Source organism: Oncorhynchus kisutch, unplaced genomic scaffold (genome assembly GCF_002021735.2).
Source record: "Oncorhynchus kisutch isolate 150728-3 unplaced genomic scaffold, Okis_V2 Okis06b-Okis10b_hom, whole genome shotgun sequence".
Classification (NCBI taxonomy): Eukaryota; Metazoa; Chordata; class Actinopteri; order Salmoniformes; family Salmonidae; genus Oncorhynchus; species Oncorhynchus kisutch.
Window position 1 is genome coordinate 6,468,693 of NW_022261983.1, and position 17,813 is coordinate 6,486,505.

At 45.7% G+C, this 17,813-nt stretch overlaps 1 protein-coding gene across 3 annotated transcripts in view; it reads left to right on the top strand.

The window, feature by feature from the left end:
- abca3b (ATP-binding cassette, sub-family A (ABC1), member 3b) overlaps positions 1-17,813 on the top strand; it is an 80,539-nt gene that overhangs the window by 44,099 nt on the left and 18,627 nt on the right. For all 3 annotated transcript variants that reach the window (XM_031813865.1, XM_031813864.1, XM_031813866.1), the window contains 12 exons: positions 239-376; positions 2,231-2,360; positions 2,843-2,997; positions 3,944-4,099; positions 6,180-6,390; positions 7,351-7,501; positions 7,972-8,070; positions 14,779-14,977; positions 15,206-15,512; positions 15,737-16,010; positions 17,105-17,309; positions 17,572-17,791. In XM_031813865.1, coding sequence (XP_031669725.1) covers positions 239-376; positions 2,231-2,360; positions 2,843-2,997; positions 3,944-4,099; positions 6,180-6,390; positions 7,351-7,501; positions 7,972-8,070; positions 14,779-14,977; positions 15,206-15,512; positions 15,737-16,010; positions 17,105-17,309; positions 17,572-17,791 — 2,245 coding nt within the window. The remainder of the gene's footprint in view (positions 1-238; positions 377-2,230; positions 2,361-2,842; positions 2,998-3,943; positions 4,100-6,179; positions 6,391-7,350; positions 7,502-7,971; positions 8,071-14,778; positions 14,978-15,205; positions 15,513-15,736; positions 16,011-17,104; positions 17,310-17,571; positions 17,792-17,813) is intronic.

Sequence of the window (17,813 nt, forward strand, 5' to 3'; positions counted from 1 at the left end):
CATGGTCTTCAGTTTAGAATGCTTTTAGTTTCATCAGTTGTGTTGACTAGGGATGGGGGGGAAAGTGTGACTTCTCCGGCCCCGAGGACTGGAGTTGCCCATCCCTGACTAGGTTAATGTTTACTCCATAGACAAGACCTATGATAGAGGTATCTTTCTGATACTCACCATAAGGGTACGAGCTGAGGAAACAGAAGCATTCCACTTATTTTCTTTCTCCCATTCCCTTTCTCTCCAGCCGTCCTACTGGTGCAGCAGCCCCCGCATGGCCATGGTGAAGGAAGAGGAAGACGTGGAGAAGGCTCTGAAGGGAGAGTTTATCGAGGAGGAGCCAGCCGGACTGGTCTCAGGAGTCAAGATCAAACACCTGAACAAGGCAAGGTCTTATATGCAACCTGTCCACCCAGTCCCAATTTGATCCCTACCCCTCCCCTTGGCTGTAACCCTATGATGTCTGCAGATCTGTAGAGTGGAAGCAACACAGTGAAAGCTCCTCCACTACACTGCTTGTACTGTCCAGACTCTTCAGTTCCCTATACATAGAAGGCTTGGGCCAAGGAGTTGGGAGCGAATTGAGACTGAGACATCAAGTGGTTGAACATGTTTTTCCAAAAAAAGAAAGAAATCCCATTATGGGAGTGGGCCTTTATTTCAGTGTGGTCCTCAACATGTAAAAGAGCATCTCATTTCATATTGTTATGTAATGATGTTTTTGAACTGGAACTGGGCAGGAGGAGATTTCTGGTACATTTTTTGTGTGTTTTCTGAAGTTTGAAGATTAGTCAACACAACCCAAGGCTGGGTAGATAATACACTTTGCTAAGTTTGGGAGAAGGAGATGAGGAGAAAGATAATGGAGAAGGCGATTATGACACTAGGCCCTTAGACCCAGGGCTAGAGATGAGGTGATTAGACCCCGGGCTGGAGATGAGGTGATTAGACCCAGGGCTGGAGATGAGGTGATTAGACCCCGGGCTGGAGATGAGGTGATTAGACCCCGGGCTGGAGATGAGGTGATTAGACCCCGGGCTGGAGATGAGGTGATTAGACCCCGGGCTGGAGATGAGGTGATTAGACCCCGGGCTGGAGATGAGGTGATTAGACCCCGGGCTGGAGATGAGGTGATTAGACCCCGGGCTGGAGATGAGGTGATTAGACCCCGGGCTGGAGATGAGGTGATTAGACCCCGGGCTGGAGATGAGGTGATTAGACCCCGGGCTGGAGATGAGGTGATTAGACCCCGGGCTGGAGATGAGGTGATTAGACCCCGGGCTGGAGATGAGGTGATTAGACCCAGGGCTGGAGAGGGATAATAAAGAGCAAAATAATGACTTCCCTCAGGGATAGATAGGCCATTGTAATCATTAAATTAGTTTATTAGTCACATGCACAGGGTTGCAGATGTAATTGCAGGGTACAGTGAAATTGTTAGGCTCCAAACAGTGCAGGAAGTTTTTGTCATGATGCTCCTATATTGCCCACGTCTGAGTGATGGAAATGGGGAGAACAGGCCGTGGCTCGGGTGGCTGCGGTCCTTAATGATTTTCTCCATGGATAAATAAGCAGTTGTAGTCACTCAGATGGAATGATTTTAATCTACGGGTAGGTAGGCCATTGGAATGATTTTAATCTAGGGATAGGTAGGCCATTGTAATGATTTTAATCCAGGGATAGGGATGCCGTTGTAATGATTTTAATCCAGGGATAGGGATGCCGTTGGAATGATTTTAATCTAGGGATAGGGATGCCGTTGGAATGATTTTAATCTAGGGATAGGGATGCCGTTGGAATGATTTTAATCTAGGGATAGGGATGCCGTTGGAATGATTTTAATCCAGGGATAGGTTGGCTGTTGTAATGATTTTAATCCAGGGATAGGTTGGCCGTTGTAATGATGTTAATCCAGGGATAGGTTGGCCGTTGTAATGATTTTAATCCAGGGATAGGTAGGCCGTTGTAATGATTTTAATCCAGGGATAGGTTGGCCGTTGTAATGATTTTAATCCAGGGATAGGTAGGCCGTTGTAATGATTTTAATCCAGGGATAGGTAGGCCGTTGTAATGATTTTAATCCAGGGATAGGTTGGCCGTTGTAATGATTTTAATCCAGGGATAGGTTGGCCGTTGTAATGATTTTAATCCAGGGATAGGTTGGCCGTTGTAATGATTTTAATCCAGGGATAGGTTGGCCATTGTAATCATTTAGATGTAATGATTTTCATCCTGCCAGGAGTTCAAAGTGGGTAACAAGACGCGGCAGGCTGTCAAGGATCTGACAGTGAACATGTTCGAGGGCCAGATCACAGTTCTGCTGGGGCACAACGGAGCCGGGAAGACCACCACACTGTCCATGCTGACAGGTGGGACACACACACACACAGAGCCATACACATTGCTACTTTTCCCTTGTACAATCTACAGACCAAATTGAAAACAGTGATGACCCTAACAAAACCGCAAGCATAGACAGGCTAGTGTGCCTCCACTCTAAAACCAAACTCACAATAGGCTTTGTATTGTAAAAATCACTCCTTATGTTTCTCTGTGTATCCTCCAGGTCTGTTTCAGTAGCAGGGCTGACATTAACAGCTATGTTTCTCTGTGTATCCTCCAGGTCTGTTTCAGTAGCAGGGCCTACATTAACAGCTATGTTTCTCTGTGTATCCTCTAGGTCTGTTTCAGTAGCAGGGCCTACATTAACAGCTATGTTTCTCTGTGTATCCTCCAGGTCTGTTTCAGTAGCAGTGCCTACATTAACAGCTATGTTTCTCTGTGTATCCTCCAGGTCTGTTTCAGTAGCAGGGCCTACATTAACAGCTATGTTTCTCTGTGTATCCTTCAGGTCTGTTTCCTCCCAGCAGTGGCAGGGCCTACATTAACGGCTATGACATCTGTCAGGACATGGCTCTGATTCGCCACAGCCTGGGCCTGTGTCCGCAGCACGACGTGCTCTTTGACAACCTCACTGTCCAGGAGCACCTGCTATTCTACACACAGGTAAGACATGCAAACACGCAGACAGGCACAGAGCCAGACAGGCAGTCAGGCATGCAGGCACAGAGACAGGCAGGCAGGCACTCGGCACCATTCCCCTCTACTTTCCTTACCTTCTGTCCTCTTATCGTTCCTTTTAAGGTTACTTTCTCAATTTCACTCTAACTTTTCCTCATATTCCATACTTCCCTTCTTCCCACTTATGTCTCTCGCACTCCCTTGCGTTTTCTCATGCTCTCGCTCTCTATTGCGCTCTCCAGCTGTGGTATGTATTCCTTATGCCTCATCTCCAGCTGAAGGGTTATCCCTTAGGTCTCTGTCTTGTCTCCAGCTGAAGGGTTATTCCTTATGTCTCTGTCTTGTCTGCAGCTGAAGGGTTATTCCTTATGTCTCTGTCTTGTCTCCAGTTGAAGGGTTATTCCTTATGTCTCTGTCTTGTCTCCAGTTGAAGGGTTATTCCTTATGTCTCTTTCTTGTCTCCGGTTGAAGGGTTATTCCTTATGTCTCTCTCTCTCTCGTCTCCAGCTGAAGGGGTATTCCTTATGTCTCTCTCTCTCCCTCTCTCTCTCTGTGTCTCATCTCCAGCTGAAGGGTTATTCCTTATGTCTCTGTCTTGTCTGCAGCTGAAGGGTTATTCCTTATGTCTCTGTCTTGTCTCCGGTTGAAGGGTTATTCCTTATGTCTCTCTCTCTCTCGTCTCCAGCTGAAGGGGTATTCCTTATGTCTCTCTCTCTCCCTCTCTATCTCTGTGTCTCATCTCCAGCTGAAGGGTTATTCCTTATGTCTCTGTCTTGTCTCCAGCTGAAGGGTAATTCCTTATGTCTCTGTCTTGTCTCCAGCTGAAGGGTTATTCCTTATGTCTCTGTCTTGTCTCCAGCTGAAGGGTTATTCCTTATCTCTCTCTCTCTCTCTCTCTCTCTCTCTCTCTCTCTCTCTCTCTCGTCTCCAGCTGAAGGGGTATTCCCAGGAGAAGATTCCAGCTGAGGTGGACCGGATCATCAGGATTCTGAACCTGGAGGACAAGCGACATTCCCACTCCAAGACCCTGTCAGGTGGGATGAAGAGGAAACTGTCCATTGGCATCGGCCTCATCGGAGACTCCAAGGTCAGTTTTGGATTGTGTCCCAAATGCCACCCATTTCCCTATTCAGTGCACTGCTTTTGACCTGAAGGTATTGTCTTGTCACTCAATTCAAAATGACTTTATTGACCCCAGAGGGTTAGTTAGCGTGGCATTGTCAAAGTACAGGCATAACATAATTGCATGAATAAGTACATATTCCTTTTCCACATGTTGTTGTGTTACAGCCTGCATTTAAAATGGATTACGTTGAGATTGTTGTCACTGGCCTGAACTCAATACCTCATAATGTCAAAGTGGAATTATGCTGTTTTTTTATGTACGAAAAATATAACGCTGAAATGTCTTGAGTCCATAAGTATTCAACCCGTTTGTTATGACAAGCCTAAATAAGTTTAGGAGTAAACATTTGCTTAACATGTCACATAATAAGTTGCATGGACTCACTCTGTGTGCAATAATAGTGTTTAACATTATTTTTGAATGACTACCTCATCTCTGTACCCCACACATACAATATGTAAGGCCCCTCAGTCTAGAAGTGAATTTCAAACACAGATTCAAACACAGATTCAACCACAAAGACCAGGGAGGTTTTCCAATGTCTCGCAAAGAAGGGTACCTATTGGTAGATAAAAAATTAATTAGACATTGAATATCCCTTTGAGCATGGTGAAGTTATTAATTACACTTTTGATGGTGTATCAATACACCCAGTCACTGCAAAGATACAGGCGTCCTTCCTAACTCAGTTGCGGGAGAGGAAGGAAATCGTTTAGGGGTTTCACCATGAGGCCAATGGTGACTTTAAAACAGTTACAGAGTGGAATTACTATGAGAGAACTGAGGCTGGTTCAACAATAATGTAGTTAGTCCACAATACTAACCTAATTGACAGAGTGAAAAGAAGGAAACCTGTACAGAATACAAATATTGCAAAACGTGCATCATGTTTGCAACAAGGCACTAAACTAATACTGAAGAAAAAATTGCAAAGAAATTCACTTGGGGCAAATCCAGTGCAACATATTACTGATTACCACTCTTCATATTTTCAAACATCGGAGTGGCTGCATTGTGTTATGGGTGTGCTTGGAATTGTTATGGACTGAGGAGTTTTTCAGGATAAAAAAGAAACAGAATGGAGCTAAGCACAGGCTAAATCCTAGAGTAAAACCTAGATCTGTCTGCTTTCCACCAGACACTGGGAGATGAGTTCACCTTTCAGCAGGACAATAACCTAAAACACAAGGCCAAATATACACTGGAGTTGCTTACCAAGAAGTCAGTAAATGTTACTGAGTTACAGTTTTGACTTAAATCTACTTGAAAATCTATGGCAAGACCTGAACATGGGTTTCTAGCAATGATTAACAACCAATTTGACAGCCCTTGAAGAGTTTAGAAAATAATAAATGGGCAAATATTGCACAATCCATAGACTGACCCAGCCTATTCACAGCTGTAATCAATGCCAAAAGTGCTTCTACAAAGTATTGACTCGAGGGTGTGAATACTTTGGTAAATTAGACTTTTATTTATTTCATTTTCAAAAATTCCTAAAAACATGTTTTCACTTTGTCATTTTGTGTGTAGATGGGTGAGAAAAACAATCTATGAAATCCATTTTGAATTTGGGCTGTAACACAACAATGTGGTATGAATACTTGTTATTGACTTGTGTTATTGACATGTTAATTGTTTACTCCATGTGTAACTCTGTGTTGTTATCTGTTCACACTGCTATGCTTTATCTTGGCCAGGTCGCAGTTGTAAATGAGAACTTGTTCTCAACTAGCCTACCTGGTTAAATAAAGGTGTTCTCAACTAGCCTACCTGGTTAAATAAAGGTGTTCTCAACTAGCCTACCTGGTTAAATAAAGGTGTTCTCAACTAGCCTACCTGGTTAAATAAAGGTGTTCTCAACTAGCCTGCCTGGTTAAATAAAGGTGTGCAACACACAAGGCTATTTCAACACATCTTACCCCTCTGGCTCTTTCTCTGTCCCTTTACTTCCATCCCTCAATCTTCCCTTTCCTCCACCCCCCTCCCTGTCTCTATCTTTGTCCTTCCATCCCTCCATCTCACCACTCCTCCCCTCCAGGTGGTGATGTTGGATGAGCCCACGTCGGGCATGGACCCGTCGGCGAGGCGGGCCACCTGGGACCTGCTCCAGGGCGAGAAGCGCGGGCGCACCATCCTGCTGACTACGCACTTCATGGACGAGGCCGACCTGCTGGGGGACCGTATAGTCATCATGGCTGGGGGAGAGCTGCAGTGCTGCGGCTCTCCGCTGTTTCTCAAGAACAAATACGGTGAGAGGAGGGAGGGAGATAAAGAAGAATGGGTAGAGAGGGTAAAGGGTGTGGGAGAGGGGAGAGAGGAGGGAGGGAGATAAAGAAGAATGGGTAGAGACGGTAAAGGGTATGGGAGGGAGGAGGGAGGGAGATAAAGAAGAATGGGTAGAGAGGGTAAAGGGTGTGGGAGAGGAGGGAGGGAGAAAGAGAAGAATGGGTAGAGAGGGTAAAGGGTGTGGGAGAGGGAAGAGAGGAGGGAGGGAGATAAAGAAGAATGGGTAGAGAGGGTAAAGGGTGTGGGAGGGTAGAGGGAGGGAGAAAGAGAAGAATGGGTAGAGAGGGTAAAGGGTGTGGGAGGGTAGAGGGAGGGAGAAAGAGAAGAATGGGTAGAGAGGGTAAAGGGTGTGGGAGAGGGAAGAGAGGAGGGATGATAAAGAAGAATGGGTAGAGAGGGTAAAGGGTGTGGGAGAGGAGGGAGGGAGAAAGAGAAGAATAGGTAGAGAGGGTAAAGGGTGTGGGAGAGGGAAGAGAGGAGGGAGGGAGATAAAGAAGAATGGGTAGAGAGGGTAAAGGGTGTGAGAGAGAGGAGGGAGGGAGAAAGAGAAGAATGGGTAGAGAGGGTAAAGGGTGTGGGAGGGTAGAGGGAGGGAGAAAGAGAAGAATGGGTAGAGAGGGTAAAGGGTGTGGGAGAGGGAAGAGAGGAGGGATGATAAAGAAGAATGGGTAGAGAGGGTAAAGTGTGTGGGAGAGGGAAGAGAGGAGGGATGATAAAATGAACAGGTGTGATGGAGAGGTTGTGGAAACAGAGAAGAGGTGGAATGTAGTGGTGAAATGAAAAGGGTTGGATAGAAGGGGTGAAGTGGGAGTGAAGAATGCAAGACAGAACATAGTGTGAATAACTAGTAGTTGTAGAATGTCATGAGGTGATAGGAGAGGGATTCAGAGATGTAACTTTACCTTCCTTCTCCTGCGTCTCAGGTGCTGGCTACCACATGGTGATCGTGAAGGATGCGCTGTGCAACGTGTCTGAGATCACACGGCTGGTCCACATGTACGTTCCCAATGCCACGCTGGAGAGCAGTGCTGGGGCTGAGCTCTCATACATTCTGCCCAAAGAGAGCACCAACCGGTAAGACAAAATCAATACCCAATCTCACACAGGCCATCAGTGCCGATGGCCACAGCTCAGTGTTTAGTGTGACACACACATACTATTTTTGTCAGTCTATTTTGATGAGCCCAAGTTGGGTCCAATCTGAGGGTGTTGCTGCTTGCTACAGTATGATTACAGACACCTCTACTTCTAGAGGTAAGGGTTATGTTTCAAGTAGATATATAGCTTATGTCCCATATGGCACCCTATTCCCTATTTAGTGCACTACTTTTGACCACTTTTGACCTGGTGAAAAGTAGTGCAGTAAAATGGGAATAGGGTGGTATTTTGGTCCCTGCTATAGTTGTTGGTTTTATCTGGAGGGAGTATTGACTGACTGAGGTTGTTTAACGGCCTGTGATGTCACCGTAGATCCCCATGACAGAAGACTGTTTTAGACCCGGGTCTGACTGATCTCTGATGGATCAACATTCTTCCCTCTCCAGGTTTGAGCTGCTGTTTGCAGAGCTGGAGATGAACAGAGAGGAGCTGGGCATCGCCAGCTATGGAGCCTCTGTCACCACCATGGAGGAGGTCTTCCTCAGGTATGGTATCACACACTCACCACAGCTCCCAGGGAGAGTACCAGCTAGGTCTGGACCTCTCACCACAGCTCCCAGGGAGAGTCCCAGCTAGGTCTGGACCTTTCTCCACAGCTCCCAGGGAGAGTCCCAGCTAGGTCTGGACCTTTCACCACAGCTCCCAGGGAGAGTACCAGCTAGGTCTGGACCTTTCACCACAGTTCCCAGGGAGAGTACCAGCTAGGTCTGGACCTTTCACCACAGCACCCAGGGAGAGTACCTTCAAGCCTGCAGTTGTAATAAATATTAACACTTGTCATGAGTATGTATGTACCTGCAGGCTTTTAAGTGTACGCACACAAATATATATACACACACACACACAAACACACACCTGTGGCGGTCGATGCTGTTTAAGATGGAGGATGATTTGTGTCATGCGCATGGCTTTAATTCTATTACAGCATATTGGATAACTGTCTTTCATATTCCATTCAACCAGCTCAGTGTAACATCGATAGGCTTAGGCTACTACATGATACTCACATGTTCCCTATACCCATCATGAGGTTGCTACAACCTAGCCTGTGAATGAAAGTTTACAACGTCGGTGCACACAGGTCAAGAGAAACATTTGAAGTGACAGACAGTGACACATGCAATACCGCCTTGCACAGTTTTGCCTGCGTCTAGCTGATCTAGGGTGTAATCATTAGTCTAACAGTGGCAAATGAGAGTTTCTATTGGACAAATTCAGGAATGTTTATCCCTGTTTCGTTCCGTGTGCTTCCGTTTTAAGAAATATTTTTCAACAGAATCCGTGGAATGAATTCACCCCTGATCACTCATGAACATTTGTTTCATAGCAGCCATGTTCTATTCCTTCTCACATCTATGCTCTCTCCTCCTCTCACCTTTTTCCCTTCGCTTGGGGACTTCTTAAAAACACATTAGATCTATGTGACCAGGCGAAGAAACCTTTCCAAGCCAAACCATATCATAACCACTAAAGCCTACATTGTTGTCACCATATTAGCTAAAGTAACATCCTAGTCAACATGGCTAATAGAAATAACAGGTTACTAAACCCGATACAATCATGCAGTAACGTTAGTGTGCAGTCAGTAAACAGTTTAGCAGTTACACCGGCAGGCCCCGGTGGCAATACATTAGTAAAATCAAAAGCTTACCTTGACTTGGAAGCGTTCCAGTGTTGTGTTGGATAGTCATAGCTAGCTAGCTAACATGGCATCCCTCTGTTTGAGCAGGGGGTTTGAGTAGGCTAAACTAGCTAGCTAAGTAAGTGAAACTGAAAGTTAAAAAAAAGACAATCTTTCTCTTGCTTCTTTCATTTTGGAAGAAATTAATTTAACTGTTCACCTATTGTCTTTATCTTTGAGTCAACTACTCACCACATTTGGTGCACTGCAGTGCTAGCTAGCTGTAGCTTATGCTTTCAGTACTAAATTAATTCTCTGTTCCTTTGATTTTGTGGACAACATGTCAGTTCTTGCTGCCAGAGCTCTGATAGATTGGAGGACGTCCCCTGGAAGTTGTCATAATTACTATGTAAGTCTATGGAAGGGGGTGAGAACCATGAGCCTCCTAGGATTTATATTGAAGTCAATGTACCCAGAGGAGGACGGAAGCTAGCTGTCCTCCGGCTATGCCATGGTGCTACCCTACAGAGTGTTGTTGAGGCTATTGTAGACCTTCACTGCAAAAAAGTGTGTTTTAATCAATGATTTGGTGACGTGAATATATTTTGTATAGTTTTATCTAAAAAAGATAACTTTTTATACATTTCTATTTTTCTGAGGAGGATGGTCCTCCCCTTCCTCCTCTGAAGAGCCTCCACTGTCACACACACTTATTCCAGTTCTCATCTTCCGCTCAATTACTCTGCATCACCAACCAGCCAGCTGCTTTCAGCTTACATCTGAGCAATTATTTCTGCCTGTGTTTAAAGCCTCTTTGTGTGTGTGTGTGTGTGTGTGTGTTTTTTAAGCATATTTTAATGTGTGAGTGTGTGTTTTTGGGGGGGGGGGGTGAGCATACATGCATGTCTTTGTGTTACTGTCTGGTAGGATAGTTTGTTTGCTTGCACGTGTTCTTGTGGGCACGTGTTTTTTCAGTAGAACACAGCTGTGAAGGCTCTAAACAGGATATAGCAATTACCTCCAAAATATCTCATTTCAGGCGTCATTATTTTTACATCACAATGTGGGTCTGTCAGTGAGTGTCTCCATCATTCCCCAGATACAAAAGCCTCATTAGTCCTTCATTTTTAACTCCACTAAAAGCCGCCATCTTAACACGCGTTCAGTCTATACACAGTGATACATACTGTATCTAAAGGTGTAACACCATCTACATTAGTCTTATCATTAGGGTTCATTTTCAACTCCACTAAAAGCCGCCATCTTAACACGCGTTCAGTCTGTACATACCCTGGCTATTACATACAGCCTCTTTCCATTACCAATTTCATTCAGCTTTATTCCCACCCAGCTCTCTGAAGGGGTGGACCATCTACATTAGTCCTGTCATTTCAGTTTCAGTTCAAATATACTGAAAGCCACCTAATATCACACCAGTTCAGACTGTTCCTACCTTGGCCAAGTCATTTCTGCTTCTTTTCATCTTACTACCTATGCAGTCTCTCTGTCATTATCAATTTCATACAGCTACAGCAGAGGCCCGAGTCAATTTTCACACCCTGGATAGGGGTCTCGTTGATCACTTATAGAACTGTTAGATGAAGCTCTTTGAGGGGAGTGCTGTCTGTGTCAGGCGTTGTGGGAGTGGAGATTGGCTGGCTGAAATGATCATTCATTTGTAACGGACAGAAATGGCATTCTGGCTATTGTGGTTGTCCAAGCTCCTGTCCATCCCCTCAGAGTGAGAAGACGAGAGAGTTAGCAGGGCTGGAATGACATAAAATGCTCACCGTCACCATCACCAGTAACACAAACACACTCCCACTTATTAAGTACTCTCCGATGAGCTCCTTTCTTTGGTGTACAATAGACCCCGGGGTGTGTTCCTGAGTTCTGTGAAGAGATTTCAGCATCAACATCCGTCTGATTCACACAGAGTACTCTCTCCATAAGCCACTTCCGGAACACAAAGATTCATCCAATTATAAATGAATATGTTTCATGTCTATAAATACATTTGTACAGTCTAAAACGGTCAAGATGTCACACAGTACAAAGAAAGGTTCCTACGTTCCTCCGGACCACCTGACATGATTAGGATCAATGGATCTCAAACTAAAGTTTCCTGGTCAGGACACATGGTCTGGAAAAACTCAGCATAGTTAATTGAATTTACAGATGAATTGTATTGTCATAATCTAATACTAGGTATCTAACTACTGTAAATGGTATATTTCCTTTATGTTGTCCTGATAAAACTCTGTTCAGTAGGGAAGCTCAAGTAAGTTCATCCCTGTCTACTGTCAGACTAGAGAAGTCCACTAAGTTGTATTGGTCCCTGTGTACTGTCAGACTAGAGAAGTCCACTAAGTTGTATTGGTCCCTATGTACTGTCAGACTAGAGAAGTCCACTAAGTTGTATTGGTCCCTGTCTACTGTCAGACTAGAGAAGTCCACTAAGTTGTATTGGTCCCTGTGTACTGTCAGACTAGAGAAGTCCACTAAGTTGTATTGGTCCCTGTGTACTGCCAGACTAGAGAAGTCCACTAAGTTGTATTGGTCCCTGTCTACTGCCAGACTAGAGAAGTCCACTAAGTTGTATTGGTCCCTGTGTACTGCCAGACTAGAGAAGTCCACTAAGTTGTATTGGTCCCTGTGTACTGTCAGACTAGAGAAGTCCACTAAGTTGTATTGGTCCCTGTGTACTGTCAGACTAGAGAAGTCCACTAAGTTGTATTGGTCCCTGTCTACTGTCAGACTAGAGAAGTCCACTAAGTTGTATTGGACCCTGTGTACTGCCAGACTAGAGAAGTCCACTAAGTTGTATTGGTCCCTGTCTACTGCCAGACTAGAGAAGTCCACTAAGTTGTATTGGTCCCTGTGTACTGCCAGACTAGAGAAGTCCACTAAGTTGTATTGGTCCCTGTGTACTGTCAGACTAGAGAAGTCCACTAAGTTGTATTGGTCCCTGTGTACTGTCAGACTAGAGAAGTCCACTAAGTTGTATTGGTCCCTGTATACTGTCAGACTAGAGAAGTCCACTAAGTTGTATTGGACCCTGTGTACTGCCAGAGTAGAGAAGTCCACTAAGTTGTATTGGTCCCTGTGTACTGCCAGACTAGAGAAGTCCACTAAATTGTATTGGTCCCTGTGTACTGCCAGACTAGAGAAGTCCACTAAGTTGTATTAATCCCTGTCTACTGCCAGACTAGAGAAGTCCACTAAGTTGTATTGGTCCCTGTGTACTGTCAGACTAGAGAAGTCCACTAAGTTGTATTGGTCCCTGTGTACTGTCAGACTAGAGAAGTCCACTAAGTTGTATTGGTCCCTGTCTACTGCCAGACTAGAGAAGTCCACTAAGTTGTATTGGTCCCTGTGTACTGCCAGACTAGAGAAGTCCACTAAATTGTATTGGTCCCTGTGTACTGCCAGACTAGAGAAGTCCACTAAGTTGTATTAATCCCTGTCTACTGCCAGACTAGAGAAGTCCACTAAGTTGTATTGGTCCCTGTGTACTGTCAGACTAGAGAAGTCCACTAAGTTGTATTGGTCCCTGTGTACTGTCAGACTAGAGAAGTCCACTAAGTTGTATTGGTCCCTGTCTACTGCCAGACTAGAGAAGTCCACTAAGTTGTATTGGTCCCTGTGTACTGCCAGACTAGAGAAGTCCACTAAGTTGTATTGGTCCTTGTGTACTGTCAGACTAGAGAAGTCCACTAAGATGTATTGGTCCCTGTGTACTGTCAGACTAGAGAAGTCCACTAAGTTGTATTGGTCCCTGTGTACTGCCAGACTAGAGAAGTCCACTAAGTTGTATTGGTCCCTGTGTACTGTCAGACTAGAGAAGTCCACTAAGTTGTATTGGTCCCTGTCTACTGTCAGACTAGAGAAGTCCACTAAGTTGTATTGGTCCCTGTGTACTGCCAGACTAGAGAAGTCCACTAAGTTGTATTAATCCCTGTCTACTGCCAGACTAGAGAAGTCCACTAAGTTGTATTGGTCCCTGTGTACTGTCAGACTAGAGAAGTCCACTAAGTTGTATTGGTCCCTGTGTACTGTCAGACTAGAGAAGTCCACTAAGTTGTATTGGTCCCTGTCTACTGCCAGACTAGAGAAGTCCACTAAGTTGTATTGGTCCCTGTGTACTGCCAGACTAGAGAAGTCCACTAAGTTGTATTGGTCCTTGTGTACTGTCAGACTAGAGAAGTCCACTAAGATGTATTGGTCCCTGTGTACTGTCAGACTAGAGAAGTCCACTAAGTTGTATTGGTCCCTGTGTACTGCCAGACTAGAGAAGTCCACTAAGTTGTATTGGTCCCTGTGTACTGTCAGACTAGAGAAGTCCACTAAGTTGTATTGGTCCCTGTCTACTGTCAGACTAGAGAAGTCCACTAAGTTGTATTGGTCCCTGTGTACTGCCAGACTAGAGAAGTCCACTAAGTTGTATTGGTCCCTGTGTACTGTCAGACTAGAGAAGTCCACTAAGTTGTATTGGTCCCTGTGTACTGTCAGACTAGAGAAGTCCACTAAGTTGTATTGGTCCCTGTGTACTGTCAGACTAGAGAAGTCCACTAAGTTGTATTGGTCCCTGTCTACTGTCAGACTAGAGAAGTCCACTAAGTTGTATTGGTCCCTGTGTACTGCCAGACTAGAGAAGTCCACTAAGTTGTATTGGTCCCTGTGTACTGTCAGACTAGAGAAGTCCACTAAGTTGTATTGGTCCCTGTCTACTGTCAGACTAGAGAAGTCCACTAAGTTGTATTGGTCCCTGTGTACTGCCAGACTAGAGAAGTCCACTAAGTTGTATTGGTCCCTGTGTACTGTCAGACTAGAGAAGTCCACTAAGTTGTTTTGGTCCCTGTGTACTGCCAGACTAGAGAAGTCCACTAAGTTGTATTGGTCCCTGTGTACTGTCAGACTAGAGAAGTCCACTAAGTTGTATTGGTCCCTGTGTACTGTCAGACTAGAGAAGTCCACTAAGTTGTATTGGTCCCTGTCTACTGTCAGACTAGAGAAGTCCACTAAGTTGTATTGGTCCCTGTCTACTGTCAGACTAGAGAAGTCCACTAAGTTGTATTGGTCCCTGTCTACTGTCAGACTAGAGAAGTCCACTAAGTTGTATTGGTCCCTGTGTACTGCCAGACTAGAGAAGTCCACTAAGTTGTATTGGTCCCTGTGTACTGCCAGACTAGAGAAGTCCACTAAGTTGTATTGGTCCCTGTGTACTGTCAGACTAGAGAAGTCCACTAAGTTGTTTTGGTCCCTGTGTACTGTCAGACTAGAGAAGTCCACTAAGTTGTATTGGTCCCTGTGTACTGTCAGACTAGAGAAGTCCACTAAGTTGTATTGGTCCCTGTGTACTGCCAGACTAGAGAAGTCCACTAAGTTGTATTGGTCCCTGTGTACTGTCAGACTAGAGAAGTCCACTAAGTTGTATTGGTCCCTGTGTACTGCCAGACTAGAGAAGTCCACTAAGTTGTATTGGTCCCTGTGTACTGCCAGACTAGATAAGTGTACTTTGGGTTAGATACACTGCTACTGTACTAAGCTGTACATTCTTGTGTATTTCCAGAGTGGGGAAGCTGGTGGATTCTAGCCTGGACATCCAGGCCATCCAGCTGCCCCCGCTGCAGTACCAACACGAGAGACGCTCCCACGACTGGACCATGGACGACACCAGCAGCTACAGCGGCATAACGGACGTCACCGACTTCACTGACAGCGGCACGCTCATCTCCGAGGACTGCTCCAACATCAAGCTCAACACCGGGGTGAGAGAGGAGAGTTTTTGTGTGTGGGTTCAGACAGGAAGTGAGCTAAATGTCAGTATAGAAGGTTGCCTGTACACATCTTCTCTTTCTGTCATTAATATGGTTTATTAGTAGGAAGGTTTAGGAGCTTACAAAATATAGGAACATACTGTATTAAATCAGAGGTGATATGGAAATAATCTCTTGCTCTTCTCTCTCTCCTGTCTGTCTTCCCACCCTCCTCTCCAGGCCAGACTGTACATGCAGCAGTTCTATGCCATGTTCCTGAAGCGGGCGCTCTATAGCTGGAGGAACTGGAAGGTGATTGTGGCCCAGTTCCTGGTGCCCCTGGTGTTCACCGTGCTGGCCCTGGTGGTGGCAAAGACCTTCCCCGGGCGCCACGACTCACCGCAGCTGAGGCTGGCACTGGGCCGCTACGGCCCCACCACCGTGCCCGTGGCCCTGGAGCCCGGCAAGGGACCGCTGGCAATCGCCCTGGCACAGGTGTATTCTTCACAATTGGCCGCCCAGGAAGCCCAGGATGTCAATATTAGGGGTAAGCGTGACAGCATGTTGGAAGAGATCACAGGATCACAGTACCACATAATAACTAGTTATTTGAGATGAAAGGTGATTTGTAGATCAGTGATTCTGTGCAGTTGTCTGCAATGTAGTGAATCTCAAACACGCATGGTGGAAGCTGCTTTAGACCATAGAGATGCAGACATGGAAAAAGCTTGTCTTTACTGATCCACCCTATCCTCTGCTTCTTCTCCTCAGACTTCACAGAGTACGTGCTCACCAAGACCGAGGAGGAGGGCGGGGCATTCAACGAGCGCTGCGTGGTGGGTGCATCATTCAGAGGCGGAACGGGGAAGTTTGCAGAGGTCACGGCCTACTTCAATAACCAGGGCTACCACACGGCCGCTACAGCCCTGATGATGGTGGACAACACCCTGTTCAAAATGCTGGCCGGGCCCAACGCATCGATTATGACTGGAAACATGCCCATGCCCCGCAACGTCTCCGAGAGCGCCCAGAGTCAGCTGACAGAGTGAGTGGGGAGTATGGAGGGGAAGGAGGGAGGGATGGAGGGAGGGATGGTGGTATGGAAGTGGAGAGGGTGTTATGAAAAGAGGAGAGAGGATAGGAAAGGAAAGGAAGGGAGAATGGATGATAAAAGAGGAGAGAAAGGAGAAGATGGTATGGAAGGAACAGGTGTTATCTTGAACACATTTGAGAAAAGGAGTGAATGTTGAACTCTGACTCAGTTCATAACTTCCTTATTGTTGTCAGATAGAAGTTGACTTTTCCATCAACCACCTTGTTTTGGGTCCTTATTCTGGCCTATCCTTTAAACACCTGCGGTCAACACATCTGTTACAGCCACTAAACCCCAATTAAACCAGGGTACTTCCCAAATGGCAACCTATTCCTTACAGAGTGCACTACTCTTTACCAGGGCCCATAGGGCCTCTGGTCAAAAGTAGTACACTATGTAGGGAATAGGGTGCCATTTGGGATGGATGCACATCCAGTCAATGACCTCCCGGCCCTGCTGGATAGCTGGCTGGATCGATGGGGAAGCAACAGAGGCTGATAACAAGTTAGAGTCTGAGGGGGAGATATTGACCAACACCATTCATCAGGAGGTGTTTTTTAGAGGTGAGAGGATGGAGAGGGAGTGGTTCGGTCAGGGAAGGTATATTGATGGGAGGAAGGATAGAGTGAAAGAAGGATGAGAGGATAGAGGTCTGGTGAAGATGTTCTCCTGGCTATCAGGATATTTATTGTTTCATAATACTCCATCTCTTCCTCTCCCTCCTTTTCCCCTCTGCCTGCCGACCTCACCACTCAATACATAATCTGCCTCCCTTACTTTTCTTTCTTTTTTTCTATGACTCCTCCCAGCTCCATGCCCTTCTTTATTTTCCTCCTGACTCTTTAAAAAATGTTTTACCCTCCTCTCTTCTGTCTCTCTATTCCGTCTCGCTCGCTCTCTCTTCCGTCTCGCTCTCTCTCTCTCTCTTCCGTCTCTCTCTCTCTCAATTCAATTAAAATTGTTTTTTTGCATGGAAAGTTTAGGGACTGTTTAAATAATAAATAGTACCCCCCCCCTCTCTCTCACTACTTCCCTCCTCGACACAGAGGTCAGACAGGCTTTGCCATCGCCATCAACCTGATGTATGGCATGGCATCCCTGTCCAGTACCTTCGCCCTGCTCCTGGTCACAGAGCGTTCACTCAAGTCCAAGCACGTACAGCAGGTCAGCGGCGTCTACCTCTCCAACTTCTGGTTCTCTGCACTGCTCTGGGACCTGGTCAACTTCTTCCTGCCCTGCATGCTCATGCTGGTCAGTATACCATCTGGATTTACTTAAAGGCCCAATGCAGCTGTTTTTTTATTTTAATATCAAATCATTTCCGGGTAACAATTAAGTACCTTACTGTTATTGTTTTCAATGAAAATGGTCAAAAAGAAAGAAAATAAGTTTCTTAGCAAGAGCAATTTCTGAAGCAAGAATTTTGCTAGGACTGTCTTTTAATGGTGTGAGTGGGGAGGGTAAAACTGAAAACTAGCTGCTATCCAAACAGTGTTTCACTCCCTCCCAACAGGTGGTGTTCCGGGCGTTTGGGGTCAAGGCCTTCGTAGCAGACAACCACCTGGTTGATGTGTTATTACTCCTGCTGCTATATGGCTGGGCCGTCATCCCCCTCATGTACCTGCTCAGCTTCCTGTTCTCCACCGCTGCCACCGCCTACACCCGCCTCACCATCTTCAACATCATCAGCGGCACCGCCACCTTCCTCACCGTCACCATCATGACCATCCCAGGTGAGAGCCAGGGCCAGGATAC